This window comes from Lissotriton helveticus, chromosome 12 (genome assembly GCF_964261635.1).
Source record: "Lissotriton helveticus chromosome 12, aLisHel1.1, whole genome shotgun sequence".
In the NCBI taxonomy this organism is placed as follows: domain Eukaryota; kingdom Metazoa; phylum Chordata; class Amphibia; order Caudata; family Salamandridae; genus Lissotriton; species Lissotriton helveticus.
Window position 1 is genome coordinate 284,601,140 of NC_136073.1, and position 21,653 is coordinate 284,622,792.

At 44.7% G+C, this 21,653-nt stretch overlaps 1 protein-coding gene across 1 annotated transcript in view; it reads right to left on the minus strand.

Moving 5' to 3' along the window:
* LOC144798009 (ATP-binding cassette sub-family C member 12-like) overlaps positions 1-21,653 on the minus strand; it is a 2,245,771-nt gene that overhangs the window by 995,258 nt on the left and 1,228,860 nt on the right. Inside the window, exon 19 of the mRNA XM_078668799.1 lies at positions 7,104-7,207. Within this exon, the coding sequence (XP_078524925.1) occupies positions 7,104-7,207 (104 nt within the window). The remainder of the gene's footprint in view (positions 1-7,103; positions 7,208-21,653) is intronic.

Below are 21,653 nucleotides of genomic sequence, written 5' to 3' on the forward strand. Positions count from 1 at the left end.
TATTTATATCTATATTACCTACTGGCGGTCGCCAGTAGGTAGTTATAGTTAGGATCGTTTTCCATAGGAAATCCGCAACATTCTATTGGGAATAATTTTGGCACCGAATGAGGGACCTACCTGTAATTTTCCTTAACTTTGCCTCGCTGCGCTCCGCTCCTTCCCTGAAAGTTTCAGGTGGATCCGTCAAGCGGGGGTTGAGATAAAAGGGGGGTTCCCAAACGTGTTTTCCCAATGTTAATTTCCATAGAGCGGTTGGACTCACTTTTAGTCCGAACGGCTGAATGGATTTCCACCAAACTTGGCAAAATTGTAGGGACTGGTACCCTGATGTGCCTTTGCTATGTCTCAAGATATATGCTCCAGTGGTTTTTACGAAAATTACCTTTGAAAAAATATATATTGGGCTACATTGGGCTATATATATGTTAGAGCCCAAATGTAGCCCAATGTAGCCCAATGTAGCCCAATGTAGCCCAAAGATGGCCACCAGAGACAAAAAAAAACAAATGTAGCCCAAATATCAGCCAGATGTAGCCCAACTATAGCCCAATGACAGAATGTCCCAGAGTGTTCTAAAGAACAACTAGAGCGCTAACAGTCTTACGTATGACAAAAGTATGGCACACCTGAAGTCATCTTGATTGGAATAAAGTGTTAACACGTAAAACATTTAATTTGCAAAGGAACAAATGAGGGGGTTCATTTTGTCATAGAAATTATGATTAGTGCTGATGAAAGAAAAATTAGGGCACATTTTGAGTGACTTCTCAAATCCTCTTATATTTCATAAAAAAAATTCTGATATGCAGTCTCCCAAGATGGCCACCAGAGACAAAAGAGCCCAAATGTAGCCCAAATATCAGCCAGATGTAGCCCAACTATAGCCCAATGACAGAATGTCCCAGAGTGTTCTAAAGAACAACTAGAACGCTAACAGTCTTACTTATGACAAAAGTATGGCACACCTGAAGTCATCTTGATTGGAATAAAGTGGTAACACTTAATACAGTTAATTTGAAAAGGAACAAAATGAGGGGTTTCATTTTGCCATAGAAATTTTATATATATATATATATATTCACTGAAAAAAACATAGGTTACACACCAGTTATAGTTAGGAATTAGCATTTAAAAAACCTTTGAAATTCACTGAAAAAAACCATAGGTTTCACACCAGTTATAGTTAGCTGGAAATTTTACTCGCATAAAACCATTGAAATTCCCACATAGTTAGTTGGACTCACTATAACTTGCACGTCTGCAATGCACTGGTGATGACGTCAAGGTACAAGGGGGCTGAACTCACCACAATTCTGTGTCTGCGCAGTTGGGACGCTTTGGGCGCTGAGGAAGGCATCCTCCTGGGTCTCTGCCTCGTTCCTTTGGAGGGAGTTCGGTGTTCATACAACAAGCGTCAGCCAGAGACGCCCTTTCAGAGACCCCTGCCTCGTTTGTGGCTCCAGATCTTACTGGTACTGAACTGCTGCAGTTCGTCTGTTTTCGCCAAAGGTATTTGGACAGTTTGGAGCCCGCCACGAACACTGGGAGAAGTGACTGCAGTGTTGGGATTATTAATCCCACGTCGGGCATGTGTGCACTGTCACATCAGCCCCTGTGGAAAGGACTCCTTGGATACATGGATGAGGTGGTATTGGGGGACCGGAGGAAGCGTTTTGCATGAGGAACTCCAAAGCAGGAAACATTTCCTTTGTTCCAGTGGTTGGATATTGTTCTTTGCACCCCCCGCACTGGCTCTTGACTATTCTCCTTGTTTCCCCCCACGCACAATTCCCAAGGGTCTGATTCTTGGATTCTGGGAAATGAAGTCCCTCTGTTACAATGGGACTCAACGCAGGTGTGAAAGTAGCTGATGGGGGGAGGAGCGCACCTGCTCCATCAAGGTACAAGGGGGCTGAACTCACCACAATTCTGTGTCTGCGCAGTTGGGACGCTTTGGGCGCTGAGGAAGGCAGGAGTCTGCCGAAATGCATTCGCCAGTTTTTCATTAAAATTGCTTCCAACTGCATCCTCCTGGGTCTCTGCCTCGTTCCTTTGGAGGGAGTTCGGTGTTCATACAACAAGCGTCAGCCAGAGACGCCCTTTCAGAGACCCCTGCCTCGTTTGTGGCTCCAGATCTTACTGGTACTGAACTGCTGCAGTTCGTCTGTTTTCGCAAAAGGTATTTGGACAGTTTGGAGCCCGCCACGGACACTGGGAGAAGTGACTGCAGTGTTGGGATTATTAATCCCACGTCGGGCATGTGTGCACTGTCACATCAGCCCCTGTGGAAAGGACTCCTTGGATACATGGCTGAGGTGGTATTGGGGGACCGGAGGAAGCGTTTTGCATGAGGAACTCCAAAGCAGGAAACATTTCCTTTGTTCCAGAGGTTGGATATTGTTCTTTGCACCCCCCGCACTGGCTCTTGACTATTCTCCTTGTTTCCCCCCACGCACAATTCCCAAGGGTCTGATTCTTGGATTCTGGGAAATGAAGTCCCTCTGTTACAACGGGACTCAACGCAGGTGTGAAAGTAGCTGATAGGGGGAGGAGCGCACCTGCTCCATCAAGGTACAAGGGGGCTGAACTCACCACAATTCTGTGTCTGCGCAGTTGGGACGCTTTGGGCGCTGAGGAAGGCAGGAGTCTGCCGAAATGCATTCGCCAGTTTTTCATTAAAATTGCTTCCAACTGCATCCTCCTGGGTCTCTGCCTCGTTCCTTTGGAGGGAGTTCGGTGTTCATATATATATATATATATATATATATATATATATATATATATATATATATATTCTTTTTCTTTTTTTTTGGTACAAAGGACGCCGCACACAGCAACTTCAGTTCACAGATTTATTGAGCAAGGCCGTCAGGCTGAAACGCGTTGGTGTTAGACGGGGCACTGAAATAAATCTGTGAACTGAAGTTGCTGTGTGCGGCGTCCTTTGAACCAAAAATTGTTTTTTGGCCATTGGTCTGGCCCAACGCCGGCACCCTCTGGAGAGCGATCCTGTTACAAGACCACATTGCACCAAAAAAAAAATTAAAAAAATTATATATATATATATATATATATATATATATATATATATATATACATTACCTACTGGCGGTTGCCAGTAGGTAGTTATAGTTAGGACCTAGTTTCCATAGGAAATCTGCAACATTCTATTGGGAATAACTTTGGCGTTGATTGACGGAATTGGCTGCATTTCTCCAAGAAAATGGCCACCTCCGCTCCGCTCCTTCCCTGAAAGTTTGGGGGGGATTCGTCAAGCGGGGGCCGAGATAAAAGGGGGTCCCAAAACATGTTTTCCCCATGTTAATTTCCATTGGGCGGTTGGACTCACTTTTAGCCCGAACGGCCTAATGGATTCCCACGAAACTTGGTAAAATTGTAGGGACTGGTAGCCCGATGTGCCTTTGCTATGTCTCAAGATATGTGCTCCAGATGATTTTGAGTAATTTAGGTTCAAAAAATATATATATCTATAAGCACGCCCCGGTACGCGCACCGGGGTGTGTACCAGCGCGCTACGCGAGTTCACTCGCGGAAAGCTGATTGGCTCTCGGATGTCTGTCAACATTCCAAACAGTCCGGAGCGGCCGCCATCTTGTGTCTCGGTAGGATTGAGACACAAGAGGTGGCAAAAACAAAGGGGGAAATGACCAAAAGGGGGCAGGGTAGACCCCCCCTGACCCCATAGGTTTGATGTGGGGGCCATAAAAGGGCTTCGCGGGGCAAAAAAAAGTTTTTTTTTTTTCGATTTTCGCGGGGGGATAGCCCGGTACGCGCACCGGGGAGCGTACCATGGGGAAAAAAGAATGACAGATTTTTTTTTAAATGTAGCCTTTTTTTATAAATTGGAGGTAGTTCTAAAAAGAACTGTTTTTTTTATTCTTTTTGTTGTTTTATATTTTTTTAATGTTTTTTTGAACATTTTGTACTTTTTTGGGCTTTTATGAACTATTTTATATTTTTTGGGTTATTTTTATATGGAAAAACAAAAAACAGGGAATTGTAAATGGCTCAACTGGAGCAAAGAAAAATAAGGAAAACATTATGTTTTTTTGGGGCAATTGTGGTTGTCACCAGCACGGTTGATGAGCTTTATGCTCTGCTCACCATAGGTGATGGTCTTACCACAAAAAATACAAGTGATCTTGAATTCACCAAACTGTGGTTGTATGTTTGGGACCATCTCCCTTGTCTCTGGTCCCGATGGAGTGGGTTGCTTTCTTTTGGAGGTGCTGAGTGAAGATTGGGGAGGGTTACTGGCCAGTTTTCTCACCTCTGCCGCAGCATAGTTGTTGGGATGCTTGCGCTGCATGTGCCGAATCATGGTGTTATTGCCAAATGAATATTTCCTATTAGGGTTCCCCCTTGAAAGTTCAGAGCCACAGATTTGGCAAGTCACCTTTGGCGCATTCACTTTCTTCTTGCCCTCTGGGATGGAAAAAAAATCCCATACAATGTGCTGCTTTGGCCTATATGGGGTATTGTCTTCTGGCAGGAATGTCCTACTCCCCTCCTCCTCCTCCTCCTCCTCTTCTTCTTCTTGACCACCAATTTGATGTTGTGGTGGTCCTTTTGGTGGTGCTGGTAGTGGTGCAGATGCTCCAGCTGCTGCTGCTACTGTAGCCATTTTAAAGTACAAAATATTAGTCACAGATCTCCAAACAGGTCTTCCTCAGTCAAAGGACAAAGTCTGAATAAGGAAAAAAGGTGGGGGCTTTCATCATTTGGAAAAAAAAATGTCCTGGACCAATGAAAAGTGTTATTTTCAGGTCACATGACCCGGGCTTTCATCATTTGGAAACCAAAACTGTTCTGCACCAATAAAAAGTGTTATTTTCAGGTCACATGACCCGACGCGCTTACGCTACGCGCCCCCGGGGCGCGTCGCGTAAGCGCATCGGATGTTTACGTTGCGCGATCGTATGCGCTCGAGTGCTTCCGGAAGCGCTTACGCCGTGCGTATCACACGGACGCGGCTACGCGATACGTCACGATGATGTTTGGGCGCACCCCGGGGCGCGTCCCGGGGCGCTTACGTAGCGCGTACGAATGCGCGTGGGTGCTTCGGGCATGCTTACGCCGTATGTATCACGCGGACGCGGCTACGCGATACGTCACGAGGATGTTTTCGTTCGCGGCAATAGCGGTAACGGGACGCTCCCCGGTACGCGCCCCGGGGCGTGCCGCAAAATTGCACTGACCGGGGCACTTCCCGGTACACGCCCCGGGAGCGCTCCACGGCAAAACATTTTTTTTTTTTAAATGTTTATAAAAAAATAGTATTATATAAATATACAATATAGGATTCATTATAAAAAATATTATATTCCATAGGTTTGAGGCCCTATATATAGTTAGGCATTAGCATTTAAAAAACCTATTAAATTCACTGAAAAAAATATAGGTTTCACACCAGTTATAGTCAGCTGGAAATTTTACTCGCATAAAACCATTGAAATTCCCACGTTATAGTTAGTTGGACTCACTATAACTTGCGCGTGCAATGCACTGCTGATGACGTCACATATTACATCACTCATGACATGGTCAGTGACATCACTCATGACATCACTGATGACACCATCCTTGTGACAGACCTCCTTTCACTGAAATGTAACCCTTGAAACACATATTCAAAAATAAAAACTAACATTTAAAAAAAAATGGAGATAGCCATACCAGTTACAACAACCAATTCAATTATTCCACCATCTATATACTCATGCACTCATTCACCAACAGTTCTATATAGTCACTCATACATATACTCACTCTTCATATGAAGTGATACACCTATACATCCTCTTACACACCGACAGTCTTCCTAAAGATACTCTCACACATACTCACACATGCAAATAAACTATTGAACATCCATTTATTTGCATATACAGCTATACACACACTACCACCTTACTTCTAAGGAAACTTACACATACTTACTCTCTTAAACAATCACTTATAGAAACACATACTAATTTAAACAGGAACTCTTACAATTCCTCACTCTCACATATACTCACTTATATACATCAATCTTCACATATACTAGATTAAAACATATGTAGTTACTGATAAACACACTAGTGAGACAGTCATTCACTCACTAACACACACATATACACACTCATCCGCCCATACAGTCCTGCACATATGCTGTCTTCAAAACACATACAAACAGAGAGTCAGTCATTCATGCATCTATGTGCTAAGTAATACCCCCACCAAACCATACAAACACTCATACTGATACTAAGAAAAACATCTAATAACCCATATACATACACATGTAGCTACTCACCAACCCATGCAGCCACTTATACACAAAGTGAAACATTAATACATATATTTGAATATTTAAACATTACTCTCTAATATATGTATTCACTAAGATACACTTAATAAACCAGTTAACCAATCAATTTTTTTTAAAAAAAACATCCATGTAAACACTTATTTAAACATTTATTCTTCCATCAACTTTTACATATACATATATAACACATATTTATTTTTTAAAAAGACACATTCACTGGATGGTGTCATCAGTGATGTCATGAGTGATGTCACTGAGCATTTCATGAATGATGTAATATGTGACGTCATCAGCAGTGCATTGCATGCTAATTCCTAACTATAACTGGTGTGAAACCTATGGTTTTTTCAGTGAATATATATATATATATATGTGTATATATATATATATATTTATATATATATATATATATATATATATATATATATATATATATTATATATATATATATATATATATATATATATATATATATATATATATATATATATATATATATATATATATATATATATATATATATAAGAAATGTATTTACATCACAAAAAGATTTTGCTAGCTTCTATGGCCCATGCTCAAGACAATATTCAGAACAATAGGTAGTCCAGTTTTACATTTATCATCTATTTAATATTAAAACTAGGAAAGGTTTTCCTCAACATTCTTAGGCTTCTCTCCATCATTTACTCAATTAATGCTTATAGTCTTTTATTACATTTAGCATAAAATGAAAATAAAATGCCACAATTTAAATGTTCAAACTTACCCCTGCACCCTGGTCTATCCAATAGCTTATCCACCAATTGCTGAAGGCAAAGATGCCAAGCAGAAGCATGAAACATAGAGTAACTAAGACTGTCACTGTGTATCCTATAAAATAATATATGTGTTAGTAGCAAATTGGAACTTTTATGACTGACATAACAGCCCATTGTTTTAAAATATTTTTATTCATTTTTTTTATTTTGCTACAAACAGATAGAGATTCATAATGATGACTAGGCTGAAGTAGAATTTAAACTGAAACACTGCATAATAATCAACATATAATTTTAATACAATCAAAATATTTACATTTATCTTGGCTTTTAACTACATTCCAGATGAAAAATAAATGTTTACTTTTGTTCAAACAAACCATTTAAAGTGAATATCTCTACTTGCCAGAGCAGCCCTATATTATCTTTGTCCAATCAGAAAAATTCCTGCCCATCCAAGGACAATGACTGTTTCAGTGGTGAAAGATGTGTGTGGGAATAGCTGGAGAATTAATACACTTCATACATGGTATGAAAAGAAAGTTGAAAGTTGCGAAAATCTATTTGGATATTGTCAGCACACAATTTGATAACCCTCCTCCTTTGCTACCTGCCAAAGCCCCTCAACTAGTACACACATCACACACAGCGGACTATACCCTATGTGACTAGGACAAAGTGCTTGATACTCCCTCATACAACCTGGATAGGTGGCCTCTACTCACTGCAGGCTCCCTCCACAAAATCCTAGATAGCTTTAAATCTGGATCACCCAAGGATCCCCTACCCATTTCTGTGCTCAAGCAGCTTGAGCCACCATCTTTTCTTGCCATTATGAAACTTCTAAATGCTTCCCTACTTGAAGCTACAGTTCCACCTGACTGGAAGCACGCAATGGTGACCCCTCTCATCAAAAGCCCAATGCCGACCCCAATGTACTCTCCAACTATCAGCCTATCTCCTTGTTGCCGGCCTTTTAAAACATTTTGGAGAAACACATCCACTCCCAGCTCTCTAAATTTGTTGAAACCAACAAAATCCTCCATCCATCACAATCTGGTTTCAGAGCAGGTTTTTCCATGGAATCAACACTTTTGGGGGTTATGGAAGGGCTACGCCACCATCTGGATGCAGGAGATACTGTTGCCCATATTTTACTAGATCTAAGAGCAGCATTTGATACAGTATCTCACACCACACTAATCAACACGATCAGATCCCTAAGTATTTGCGGTTCTGTCCTACAATGGCTCGTCTCTTTCCTGGCTAACCGCACTTTCCAAATCTTCTCCCAAACAGCCAGCTCCGACATCCATCCCTCCCCCTATGGGGTGCCTCAGGGCTCCATCCTTAGCCCACTACTCTTTAACTTATATGTAAAACCCTTAGCTGACATTGCGGAAGACATTGGGCTGACCCTGTTCTCCTACGCAGACAATTCCCAAATCATCTTCTCTCTTTCCATGGAAAGTATGGATAGACCATCCCCTCTCAGCTAGGCCTAAGGAAAATTGCATTATGGATGAATACTAATCATCTAAAACTAAACGGGGAGAAAACTGAGGTTGTGATCCTTGGCAAAAACAAAGATCTCTGGGGCCCACAACATTGGACCTGTGAGTTGGGAGCACTTCCCCGTCTCTCCAGTTAAGTCCGCAATTTAGGAGTAACCATCGATGACTCACTTATTATGCACCATCAAGCAGTCAAGGTAACCGCCACCTATTTTACAATTTTGAAGTGGCTCAAAAAGATCATATGGATGCTACCTGATTCCACCCAGAGAACTGTAGTCCAAACTCTTATCACCTCAAGACTGGACTACGGAAAGATTCTCTATCTTGGATTCAACAAGGCAGTGACTCACAGGCTGCTGATGGTGCAAAACTCTGCTGCAAGATTACTTTGTAGCGTTCCAAGGGCTACCTCCATCTCTAACCATCTACGTGACTTGCTTTGGCTCAGGGTTGAGAACCGCATTAAGTTCAAAGCCCTGAGCTTTATGTTCAAAATCAAAATAGGCACAGCTCCTCAGTGCTTACAATTTCTAGCTAGCCCCTACTTGCCTACCCGCTGTCTTTGCTCCTCTACTCAAGGGAATTTCTCAGTACATAGAATCAAACTATCTCAGATGGGAGGGAGATCATTCACCTATCTTGGCCCCTCACAATGGAACTCTCTACCTTTAGCCCTCCGTATTGAAACGGTCAACGCAATTGTTTGCAAATCTTTGAAAACCTGGCTTTTTAACCAGTAATCTCATGAAGCTACTATACACTCTTTGGCATGTTGTGGCACTGGGAAACCCTTTTTGGATAGCTGCCACGCTTACAAATTTAACAAATAAATAAAATTAAATAAATGTGTAGTTGGATACCCCTCAACATGTTCGTGATAAGGCAAGTACTAGTAGTTAAAAGATTACATTTATTTTGACACAAACAAAGCAGAGATATCCACAGTGCAGGGCATTTAAGAGACAGACTAGCCTAGGGCACAACATAAGTCCTGATAATTATTCATTTTCTAACATGTCTCTTGAGAATTTGCATTGGCTGGAAAGCATACCACACATGTACATCTATGTCGAACCTAGCTCAGTGAAAGAGACCAGTAAGGCAGATATGATTTGTTTACTTTTTTAGTGAAGTCCATCCACTGTTGTGCCTCTTGTAGTAGCCCAACCAAACCTGTGCAGTTGTAGAAAGCCACTAAACATTGTACCCTGCATGGTACTTGTCCTGGATTGAAGTTAACATTTCTGAAGTTTGCGTAAGTCAAAAACTGACTCAAGTCCCTTGTCATCTTAAAACTGTACATGCTTTATAGTGGTTGCCCATACATTTTGACCCACAAATGTAAAGAAAACTAGATATTTATATGACAGAATGGGATTTGCAGCTACACCTACCTGCAAGGTCCAGCAAAACCGGAATACAATACAGCATCAAAGGCCGCCCCCTTTTAGATAAAACAAGGTGATTACCTTGGGCACACTAGCACACATAGGATGTAACTTCCAGGATGCTGTGATGAAAAATAGAGATTCATGACATTCTGTGACATCCCCTTAAAAATGTTTTCTTTTTATGTTTGCAGTTTGGTTAAACATTTTCTGTTCATCCACGAAGCCACCATGTTTTACATTTTTGGGAACCTTATTCTTTGATACCAGTGGAAGATAATAACATTTTGTGGTCTTCTAATTCAAAGTATAACCATAGATTAAGTCACAGTGTTTTGTCAATGTATCTCTCTCTTCATAAGACATATTTATAAATATTATGCCTCCCTAATTCTAGTTCTTTCATGTGAGTCCAAGTTGAATTCAAATGTCTCTGATATAGGTATGAAACCTCTCATTCTGAAAGTAGGTCGCTAGTTATTTGTTAGAAATGGAGGTTTCTAGTTGACAAGGGTTTACACCTTTGTCTAAGTATGGACCCTTCCTTCTAGTCAGGATAAGGAAGTTACACTCCTAAAATAACACCAGCTCACCCCTTTGGTAGCTTTTCATGAACAGTCAGGCTTATCTTATAGGCAGTGTGTAAAGCATTTGCACATAGCCAACAGTAATATAGAGAATTACAAAAGAACACCACACCATATATCTATAACAAGACCAAAAATGAAACAAATCCACCATACAGTTCTCATAAATCTTCCCTAATCAAAAATAGATTTGAAATACAGTTCCTTAAAGTCTGGGGCTATCATGGCGTCATGAAAAACGAATCCAAACAGTTCTGGCTGAGCGCGTGTCGCAGGCCAGCTATGGTGTCAGGAAGACCGGCAAAACAGTACCTTTAGAAATGCAGGGCGTCAGCAACCTCTCGATGATCTGGAAGAGCCGGCGTCTTCAGGCGTCGGTTCCGGAGGTCAGTGCAGGAGTCTTTGGGTCCTTGACACGTGTTGCAGATCGAACTCCTCGTGGTTGAAGTCAGGAGCACCGGCGTCAACGCTGTGGTGCAAAGTGCAGCAGTGCGGCGTGCAGTGCCCTCAGGTCGTGGTGCAGGCAGCAGCTTGCTGACAGTCATCCAGCGGTGTCAGTGAGACCTGGCTGAAGTGCGAAGTGATGCGCTGCTGGTAACGGTGCTGGCAGTTCATGGTGCAACCAGCGTTGTCATTGTTGCTGAAGAGCTGTCGTTGACTGACGAACTGGAGTCGTTGACGACGCCATTAGTAGGCCAAGGCTGTGGTGCGGAATGAGGACTGTGCTTCAAGTAACGGATGAGCGGTGCCCTTGAACCACTGTGTAAGCAGCCGCATCGATGTTGGTGTGGAGCAATGCTGTTGGTGATACTAAGGCGGCGGTGTGAAGCAAGGCAGTGTGGACGGCAGTACCCACAGGTCGTGGTGCAAGCAGTAGCTCGGTGGTGGCGTCAGGTGGCATCATCGGTGAGACCAGGGTTGCGGTGCAAAGTGTAGTGGTGCCCTCTTCAGTGCCCTCAGGACACGGAGTCAACAGCAGCACCGTTTATGGCGTTGGGTTGCTTTTTCATCTGTTGTAGCACAAAACACACAGTTCCCGGTGCTGGTTACAGATGAATTTGAAGTATTTGCTGTTTCTGAGACTTCTTGAACAGGGGCAAGCTCTACCTCAAGCCTTTGGAGAAACTCACATAAAGGAAGTTGCATAAAGTTAAGTGCAGTCCTTTCACTGCCCAAGACAGAAGCAGCCACCGCAGGCCAACACAGCAAAGCACACAGCAAAGTGGTAGTCCCTCCTCACAGCTTCTCCAGCTCTTCTTCTTCTTGGCAGTGTTCTTGGTTCAGAAGGAGTTCTAAAGTTCTACTCCAAATTCCTCTTTCCTCTCAGGCAAAGAGTATTTGTGCTTAGTTCAATCCAGTTTGGTCCTCCCTGGCCCAGCTTCCTAGCAGGAGGCAGAGACAGTATTGTCCCAGGCAGATAGGGCCTATTCAGGTGCAAGGGAAATCTGAGAGGAAAGAGGATGTCATCAACACCTCCTTCAACAACGCCACCTTCCCGGAGAGCTGGAAGCACGCCGAACTCAGCGCTCTACTCAAGAAACCATCAGCCGACCCCACCGACCTCAAGAACTACCGCCCCATCTCGCTGCGCCCGTTTCCGGCAAAAGTCATCGAGAAGACAGTCAACAAGCAACTGGCCGCCTTCCTCGAGACGAACGGATCCCTCGACCTCTCGCAGTCTGGCTTCCGGGCCAACCACAGCACCGAGACCGCCCTGATCGCAGCCACCGATGACATCAGAGCCCTGTTCGACAACGGAGAAACAGCGGCCCTCATCCTCCTGGACCTCTCTGCGGCCTTCGACACTGTCTGCCATCGTACCCTAGTACAGCGCCTCAGCAACGTCGGAATCCACGAGAAGGCACTGGAGTGGATCATCTCCTTCCTCGCCGGAAGGACACAGAGAGTCCGCCTCCCCCCGTTCAGATCGGAGGCCACCGAAGTCATCTGCGGCGTTCCTCAAGGCTCCTCGCTCAGCCCAACACTCTTCAACGTCTACATGAGCCCCCTCGCAGCCATCGCACGCCAGCACAACTTCAACATCATCTCCTACGCCGACGACACCCAGCTGATCCTCTCCCTCACCAACGACCCCGCCACCGCCAGAGCCAACCTACACGAAGGGATGACAGACGTTGCCAAGTGGATGATAAACAGTCGCCTGAAACTGAACTCGGACAAGACGGAAGTCCTCATCCTGGGGTCTTCACCCTCCTCCTGGGACGACTCCTGGTGGCCCCCCGCCCTAGGCAGCGCACCCAAACCAACAGACCACGCACGCAACCTGGGCTTCATCCTGGACTCCTCCCTCTCCATGACCAGACAAGTCAACGCCGTCTCCTCGTCGTGCTTCAACATCCTGCGCATGCTACGTAAGATCTTCCGATGGATCCCCACCGAGACCAGGAAGACGGTCACCCAGGCCCTCGTCACCAGCCGTCTGGACTATGGCAACTCCCTCTATGCCGGAACCACGGCCAAACTCCAGAAGAGACTCCAGCGGATCCAGAACACCTCAGCACGACTCATCCTGGACATCCCCCGCCGCAGCCACATCTCCGGACACCTGAGAGACCTGCACTGGCTCCCGGTCAACAAGAGAATCACCTTCCGGCTCCTCACCCACGCACACAAAGCCCTACACAACCAAGGCCCAGGATACCTCAACAGCCGCCTCAACTTCTACGCTCCCAAACGCCAGCTTCGATCGACCAGCCACGCCCTCGCCACCGCCCCCCGCATCCAAAGAGCCACCACAGGAGGAAGGTCCTTCTCCTACCTAGCCGCCAAGACTTGGAACTCCCTTCCGACCCACCTCCGCCTGACCCAAGACCACCTCGCCTTCAGGAAGCAGCTCAAGACCTGGCTGTTCGAGCAGTAGCGGACCCCCTCCCCCCAGCGCCTTGAGACCATCCGGGGGAGTAGTGTGCTATATAAATGCTGTGATTGATTGATTGATTGACCCCACCAGTCTAAATGTAGACCGGGTCTATTCAGGTGCTAGTGAAAACTCCTCCCACTACTCTGAATGCAGCCCAGGTTTATTCAGCACAGCCCGACTCTCTGAAGCAACTGCTTCTCCCCAGCCCCGGTCACTCCAAAGCCATACAGTCAATACACATCCTAGCAGAGGCACACAGAATGGCTAAACTAAAAAATACCTACTTTCTAAAAGTGGTATTTTCAAACACAGAATATAAAAATCTGCAAGAAGAACGGTGACACAGGCCCTCATCAGCAGCAGACTGGACTACGGCAACGCACTCTACGCAGGAATCCCAGCCAAACACCTACGACGACTACAACGCATCCAAAAAGCCTCCGCCCGACTAATCGTCAACGTCCGCAGCCACATCACCCCCCACCTGAGAGACCTACACTGGCTCCCCGTCGACAAGAGGATCACCTTCAAGCTCCTCACCCACGCACACAAAACACTCCACAACGCTGGACCAGCCTACCTGAACAGCAGACTCAGCTTCTACACCCCCACCCGCCAGCTCCGTTCCGCCAGCCTCGCACTCGCCGCTGTCCCCCGCATCCAATGAACAACCTCCGGTGGCAGATCCTTCTCCTACCTCGCCACCAAGACCTGGAACACACTCCCTAACCACCTGTGGCAGACCCAAGACCTACTCGCCTTCAGAAGACTCCTCAAGACCTGGCTCTTCAAGCAGTAGCGGCACCCCCTCCCCTCAGCGCCTTGAGACCCTCACGGGTAAGTAGCGCACTTTACAAGTACTCTGTTTGATTGATTGATTGATTTACTGAAAGATACATCTTTAGATTCTGAGTTCAGGCATACTAAACTTTATTTTCTTATCTGGTCCCAAAGGAAAGTTATATTTATAAGATTTTACAAATTAACTCCCATGCATTCCATAGTGAAAAACTAAATGCACTGTAACTCACTACCAGGACATGTCACACACACCAGTACATGTCCTGCCTTTAAAATACACAGCACCCTGCCCACAGGGGTACCTTGGGCCTACCTTAGGGATGACTGATATGTAAGAAAAGGGAAGATTAGGGCCTGGCAAGCGGGTGCAAACTGCAATCATACTCTGCAGTGGCAGGTCTTAGTTACCTTTTCAGAGCTACTCATGTGGGTGGCACAATCAGTGCTGCATGTCCAATAGCAGCATTTGATTTATAGGCCCTGGCACACTCAGGTCACTTTACTAGGGGCTTACCAGGAAATCATATATGCCAATCCTGGAAACACCAATGCATAGTAAAAATTTCAAAGAGAGCATATGCACTTTAGCAATGAATAGCAGTGGTAAAGTGCCAAGAGTCCTCAAACCAACAGCAGGTCAGGAAAAATAGGAGGACAAAGCAAAATGTTTCTGGAGAACCCTGCAAAAGGGCCATTTCCAACACTATTAAATTACAACTCTTTGGGGGAGATTACGATGTCGGGCAGAGTTGCGTACATTTGACACTGTCTAGTAAACGGGACCAACCGGCCTCCAGTCCCTCCCACCTCAGTAGGATGCGACCGAACACTGTTTGGTCGCTTTCTAACATTTCCCTATGGGAGCATGCATTTCGGCCATAAATTGCCGGTAATACATACTCCCGTAGGGAAATAAGTCGTGTTGTTCATCCCTGGCTCAAGGGGCCTGCCACAGGGTACAGGGATCAACAGAGGGGCACCATAGGCGCCCCTTTGGTCCCCAACCAGAGGACGCACACACAAGGAGGCCCTGCTTCGGGCTCCCGAAATAGGCTTTCAGACATGGTTTCTATGTTGTACAGGCCGGCATGCAAACCAACCATGCCGGAAACCGTGCATCATATTCCCAAGGGCAGAAAGGCCCGGCCTTTTGAATTACGAGATGGTTCAGACTGGCCAATGGGCACCATGAGCCCGTTGGAAGACAGCTGGAATGACCAGTCGATTTTAATTCCGACTCGGTGATACATAATCAGCTGGTTGAAATTAAACCCGAAGATGGGGGTCAGAAAGCCCCCGACCAAAGGTCAAATGTCGGATGCATCCCGACCTCCATCATAATAGGCCCCTAAATGTTTTGTCAATGTAGGACACCCATCTATGTGTCTAGTTTCATGCTAAGAGACAAAGTATATAATTACCATTTTTTACATTGCTGGATCAGAAAATATCAATCGCTCATTCTTTGTAAACTTCCAGGAAAATCATCAACCAGGTTCCATGAAGTCACTCATAATCACCCTCAACACTATATGTCCTCCCAGCAATAAAGAAGTAAGAAAAGCAAGATGACATTGTACCATCTTTCCATTCTCAAACAAGAGAAATTATTTCTACTTGTGAAACATTTCAGAGTGCCATTCAGGCCATTGTGTTATCACACATGGTTGGAGGTAACACCCTAACCAACAGTCATGTAGACAACACCCTGTCTTCCCCGTAAGGTATGCTGCATGCCCTTGATTGACCTCCACTGGCTGTCTCTGGAAAGCATCATCATCTTCAAAATTGTATATATTATGTACGACTCTACCAAGAAAGAAACCATTGTCTGTCTGACAAACTAACTGCCTCCAGTGCATCCCAGCAAATCTGTAGATAGAACATCACTAATCTGGGAACAAAAAAAGTAAAATGGAGAAAAATTGAAAATTACCTTTCCTGTCAATGCACTTAGGTTCTGATCTAGAACAACATTCCATTGGAATTACTCAATCCTTAGGTGTACCTTTAGTAGGCAATTAGATCAGGAGCAGGACAGTAGATGGCGCTTTTGTGAGTGTTTTCCTCCTGACCTCTACGCCACTTTCAACCGCGAGGCTGGGCTGAACAGACCTGATCGCTCCTCGTCTTGGCTTGGCGGCTTGGCTACTTGGGATATCGCCCTGGGTGCTCCAGAGCGGATCGGATAACCGGGATCGGGCTATCAGAAAACGACGAGCTAAGGCCCCCGCGAGCAGCAGCATATGCGCGGCCGCAGGAATACCGGCATTTCTGTCCGGAATAAAGCGAGCTGGTGCTCACGGAAGTACACCGACATGCCTGCAAATCCCAACGGCTCAATTTCTTTCAACAACATCCTCTGTAAGATGCTGCAGACACTATGGGATAGCGCAAGACACCCGGATGTTATGAATGGATGCCCTTCGGTAAATCAGATCAGCACGAGCATAGAAATCTCATTTTCCAAACGGAATAACACGAATCATTGGAGGATGACTACATGAGGACAGAAAACCAGCAAAAACAAAACGAACCCGAGCCACGAGAAGCATGGAGAAAGAGACAAAGCTGAAAAGGTCACAGAAAAAGCAGACTCTCACAAAAAAAGGTAAAAGGGAAGATGGGGGGTAAAGAAAGCAACTAAATCTGGTGGAGGGGGTAATCTTGCTGCAAACATGTCGGTAATGGGAAAAATGCTGTAAATTGCCAGACACTTTCCCATCGCTGCAAAAAAAAACTACTCTTACCCCTCCAACTGCCATTATCACCGCCTCTGCTTCTATTCTTGCTCAGGATAAGGTAACCAATCTATCTGACGTTTCCCGATTCTAGGTCAAGATTTTGCATTATCACCACTGCAATGTGCATACTCAACCAAACTAGTGGCGAATAAAGAAATTATTTCTCCGGCAACAAGTCATGGCGACCAAAACGCCATAGATGGCAATGCTACCTCAGATAAAAACTCCTTAGTTTCTACGGTAACTTCACTAGCCTCTATTGTCATGGGAGATATTCAAAACGAAGGAGCAGGGAGCATGGAAAGCCTGGTAAAAGAGAACCAAAAAGCTGATGACCCACAGTCCCCGGATCCAGCAAATGAAAACTTCTACAGGGTGAGATGACGAGGTAGTAAGCTCCTTTGCAAGTAGCAATTCTGAAGGGGGGCTGAGCGAACAGGCCACAAATACAGAAAAAAGGGGAAAAAACCAAGGCAAGAAATGTAGCCAGCTGAAATGGGATCACTCAGACCTACAAGAGACACCATCCTCTAGGCCCACTAGGTTTCAACAAAGGGCAAGCTCACAGCTAGTTTCTACAAATGCGTGCAAGCCTTCTCTGTTTTCAATCCTGGAATCTATCAACCAATTTTGGGACGAGGCAAAAAGAGAAAGCTTAGCTGCAAGAGGGGTCTCTAAAAAGCTTCAAGGTGGCATTCGGAAACTAAACAAAATATGCATGGATATTAGAGACAGACTTGCCATGGTAGAGGGAAGAACAGAGATCCTTGAGACGGAAGTGTTGCAAGTAAAAGAACAATCAGCATCCCACGAGGCAAGCCTTACGGATATGATGATTAAACTGGAAGAACAAGAAAATCGAATGCGAAGGAACAACCTTAGACTACTAGGTTTTCCAGAAGTAGTCGAGGGAGAAGATCCTAGAGCGTTCATGTGAAACTCCTCCGGGCCGCCTTCCCCTCACAGGCTACTTGGAACTGGCATCAAGCGATCCGCTTTCCTTATAACCTGAAGCAAAGGCAAGAGGGTATCAGCTCAAACAATGATAAACCAAGAGTCTTCCTAGTTTTCTTTGGGAATTTTGTGTTGAGGCAATTAGTTTATGTCCAAGCAAGGCCTAACTCTCCTAAAATAGTAGATGGGATAAAGTTCTTCTCTAAACCTGACTTTGGGCATGCAACCGTGGAGCGGAGGTGGCGACTCAGCCAACTTATAACACCACTACAACAGCTAAGGGCCCAAGTTTACCTGATAAACCCGGCTAGACTGAAAATCAACTTTGAAGGAACAACCCAGGTATTCCTATCTGAGAATAAAGCTGGAGAGTACCTAAAATAACTAACCGAAAGGAAGAAACCTTAAATAGTTAAAAATCCATCTTTAAGATATTCAAGACTTTTTTGAGACTCTGGCCAAGACTGGCCTATGGGCAACAGAATGAACTTAAACAGGGGCTAAAGATATTGACTTTTTTTGGCTACACATCTTTTTGTACCAATCACCCTTCTTTCTCTTTTCCATTCTTTCTTTTCTTTTTTGATAACAGCACTTGAGTGGACTGAATTGTCTTTTTTTTTCTTCTCTGGTGCAACGCTGATCAGGCTATTAACTCGAGAGGTCACAAATGGGGTGGAGGTCGAGACCTCACATGCGCTCACCATCATTCAGGTTTTTCCTGACTGTCTAGTTCTGTAGTTCTGGGGGGGTGGGGGGGAGGGAAACTGGGTCCGGGGAGCACACAGGGCTAATAATTAACGGGTCCTACTCGACTGTATATAAGGTTCAAGCTTTTTTTTTTTGCACTGTAACTCAAGAAGGCCATATGAGCGGGGCACTATGGCTGGGGGGGAGGAGATGGGGTGGGGGCGATCGGAGGGTATGGGAGGACCTTCGGGCAGAGAAGAGCTGGTAGGCCAAAGGGCCAGGACCGCACACCAAAAAAAAAAAGTGGAATGCTACCAAAACTAAATTATGGGTTCACTAAATAAACCTAAGGTGGTGTCATTAAACATTTGTGGCCTGAACGATCCATCAAAATGACAGAAACTGCAAAAACACTACAATTAATAGGGGCAGATATAATATGTCTACAAGAAACACACATTGAAGGTGCCTAGAGATCTTTTCTGTACTCCTTTGGGTTTAAAGTCCTCGGGGCACCGTCTCAAGGGGCTAGGGTGAAGGGGGTTGGGATACTGGCTAGGAAATACCTGCCATTAGTGGCCAATCAAGGTAAAGTTGACATATTAGGGAGATGGGTCATTACACGATGCACTTTATTCTCGAAATCCGTATTTACGATCTGCTCTATCTGCGCCAGCAATCTAGATGACCCGGGGCTATACAACAGGTAAAGGAGGAACTTGCTCATTGGCCACTTCCGATTATACTATGTGGTGATTTGAATCTAAACCTGCCTAGTACTTGGGATCCAATTGGGGTATGGGTCTACCAGGGCAGAAACCTAAAGTGTTTTGGGCGTTAATTGACCTAATGAGCAACCACGGTCTAAAGGATGTCTGGGCCAGATTAGATTATTTTTTAGTTTCGCCCTCCTTAATTCATGACTGTTCTATCGATGTTGCCCCTAGATTTGTTTCTGACCATAATCCTCTAATTTTAACTTTAGAAGGGTGGGGCAACCTAGAACTAGCCTCGTAATGGACCTTTGAAAAAGCACTGTTGTATAATAATGATTATAGTGAACATATGGCTAATTGGATACTAGAATTCTTGAGAATAAACAATGGGTCAGCTTCCACCATGATAGTGTGGGATACCCTTAAGGCCGGTATAAGGGGCGAGACGCTACACTTTTCCATCAGGAGGAATAAAAAAGAGAAGCTTCAAATTAGTTTGGCACAGGAGCGGATGATAGAAGCGGAGAAAAAATTAATATCTGCTGTTCAGACTGGTACAGGGACTGAGGAGGCACAATTAACGGTCTCAATGGCCAAATCAGAGATGGGCGCAGTGCTGGCGGAGAAAATAGCCACTAAATGGCAGCGTCTAAGGAAAAATGCTACGAACTGGGAGAGTGCATTGGCCACCAACTCGCCATCGCTACCAGACAACAGACAACCGCCAACGTTATCACCACAATAAATATAGACAATGTAGGAACATCCGACTCCAGAAAAATTGAAGAAGCCTTTAAAAAACATCACGCAGAACTTTATTCGGAAAAAATCGAAGGAACTAATTTTGATATACAGGGAAAATTTAGAGATTATCTAGCTAGTATGCCCATTAGTGAGCTTAACTTGAATAAACGTGAGGCAATAGAAATCCCTCCAACATGGAGTGAGATCTTAACAGCAATTTCTTTCCTCCTGGACGGGAAAGCCGCAGGGATGGACAATATGCCCGTAGAATTCTACAAGGTCTTCTTGCAGCAAGTAAAAGAAATATTCACTGAGATGGTGAGATCCATCTTTGAGGGCACCAAACCTCCAGATTCCTGGTAATCAGCTAAAATAATCATCTTTTCCAAAAAAGACAAATCACCGCTAGAAATGTCATCATATCTACCCATAACATTAATCAATACACACTCAAAAATCTTTTCAAAAATCATCGCTACCAGAGCTGCTACTAACATCGAGTCTTTAGTCTCAAAATGGCAACATGGTTTTATACCCAAAAAAAGGCACCACTGAGCACGTCCGCCGCACGATCACCCTATTCGGTGCCGCAGAGGTGTCAGGAGACCCGATCTCGCTAATTCTTCTAGATGCAGAAAAGGCATTTGATCGGGTCTCCTGGTGATTTCTATGGGCTATCATGCGGCGGATCGGCTTTGGACCTCGAATAATCCAGGCAGTTCAGGCACTCTATCTAAATCCTCCTGCCAAAATCCTTATCAATGGTCAGTTGACAGAACAAATTATGATCACAAGAGGGACGAGACAGGGGTGCCCTTGTTCACCCCTGCTATTCGCAATATATATTCACCCCTTGATAAAAAGAATAGAGCTAAACCCTTATATCCTACCAGTTAGCAGGTTCGGCATGGACACAAAAATGATGGCCTATGCAGACGACCTCACTATAATAACCCCTGAGACTGCCATCAGGGCATTAGAACTAGAAGCACAGGAGTTTGGATTAATCTCAGGCTATGCCCTGAATAAATCCAAAACGCAAATAGTGGTAAATAGTAAGATAAGCTGGGCAGATAGTAGGATAACGGAACAGGCAAAATATTTAGGAGTCTGTATAGTCTCTGATTTGGACAAAGTAGTCTCCGACAATCTGACTTCTCTGGCCATCACAATGAAAAAATCTCTTCGGAAAATTGATAACTTGCACCTAACCTTAGTAGGAAGGTGCACTGTCTTAAAGATGACATTCTTCCAAAAACTACTGTATCTTTTTCGGACCATTCCGTTCGATTTCAACAACCATTCAATGGCCATATTTGAACGAAAATGTAATTGGTTTATTTGGGCATATGCGCAGCCAAGGAGAGCATTCAATCTTCTCTCCCTTCCTAGGGAAAGGGGAGGCTGGGCTCTTCCTAATCTAAAACTATATTATTGGGCTTCTTACATGAAGACTGTTCACTAAGCTCTTCAGGGCTGCCTTCTCCTTATTTGTCACTCTTGGGGGAAAGCATAAAGGGCTGCTTATGGCGCCAA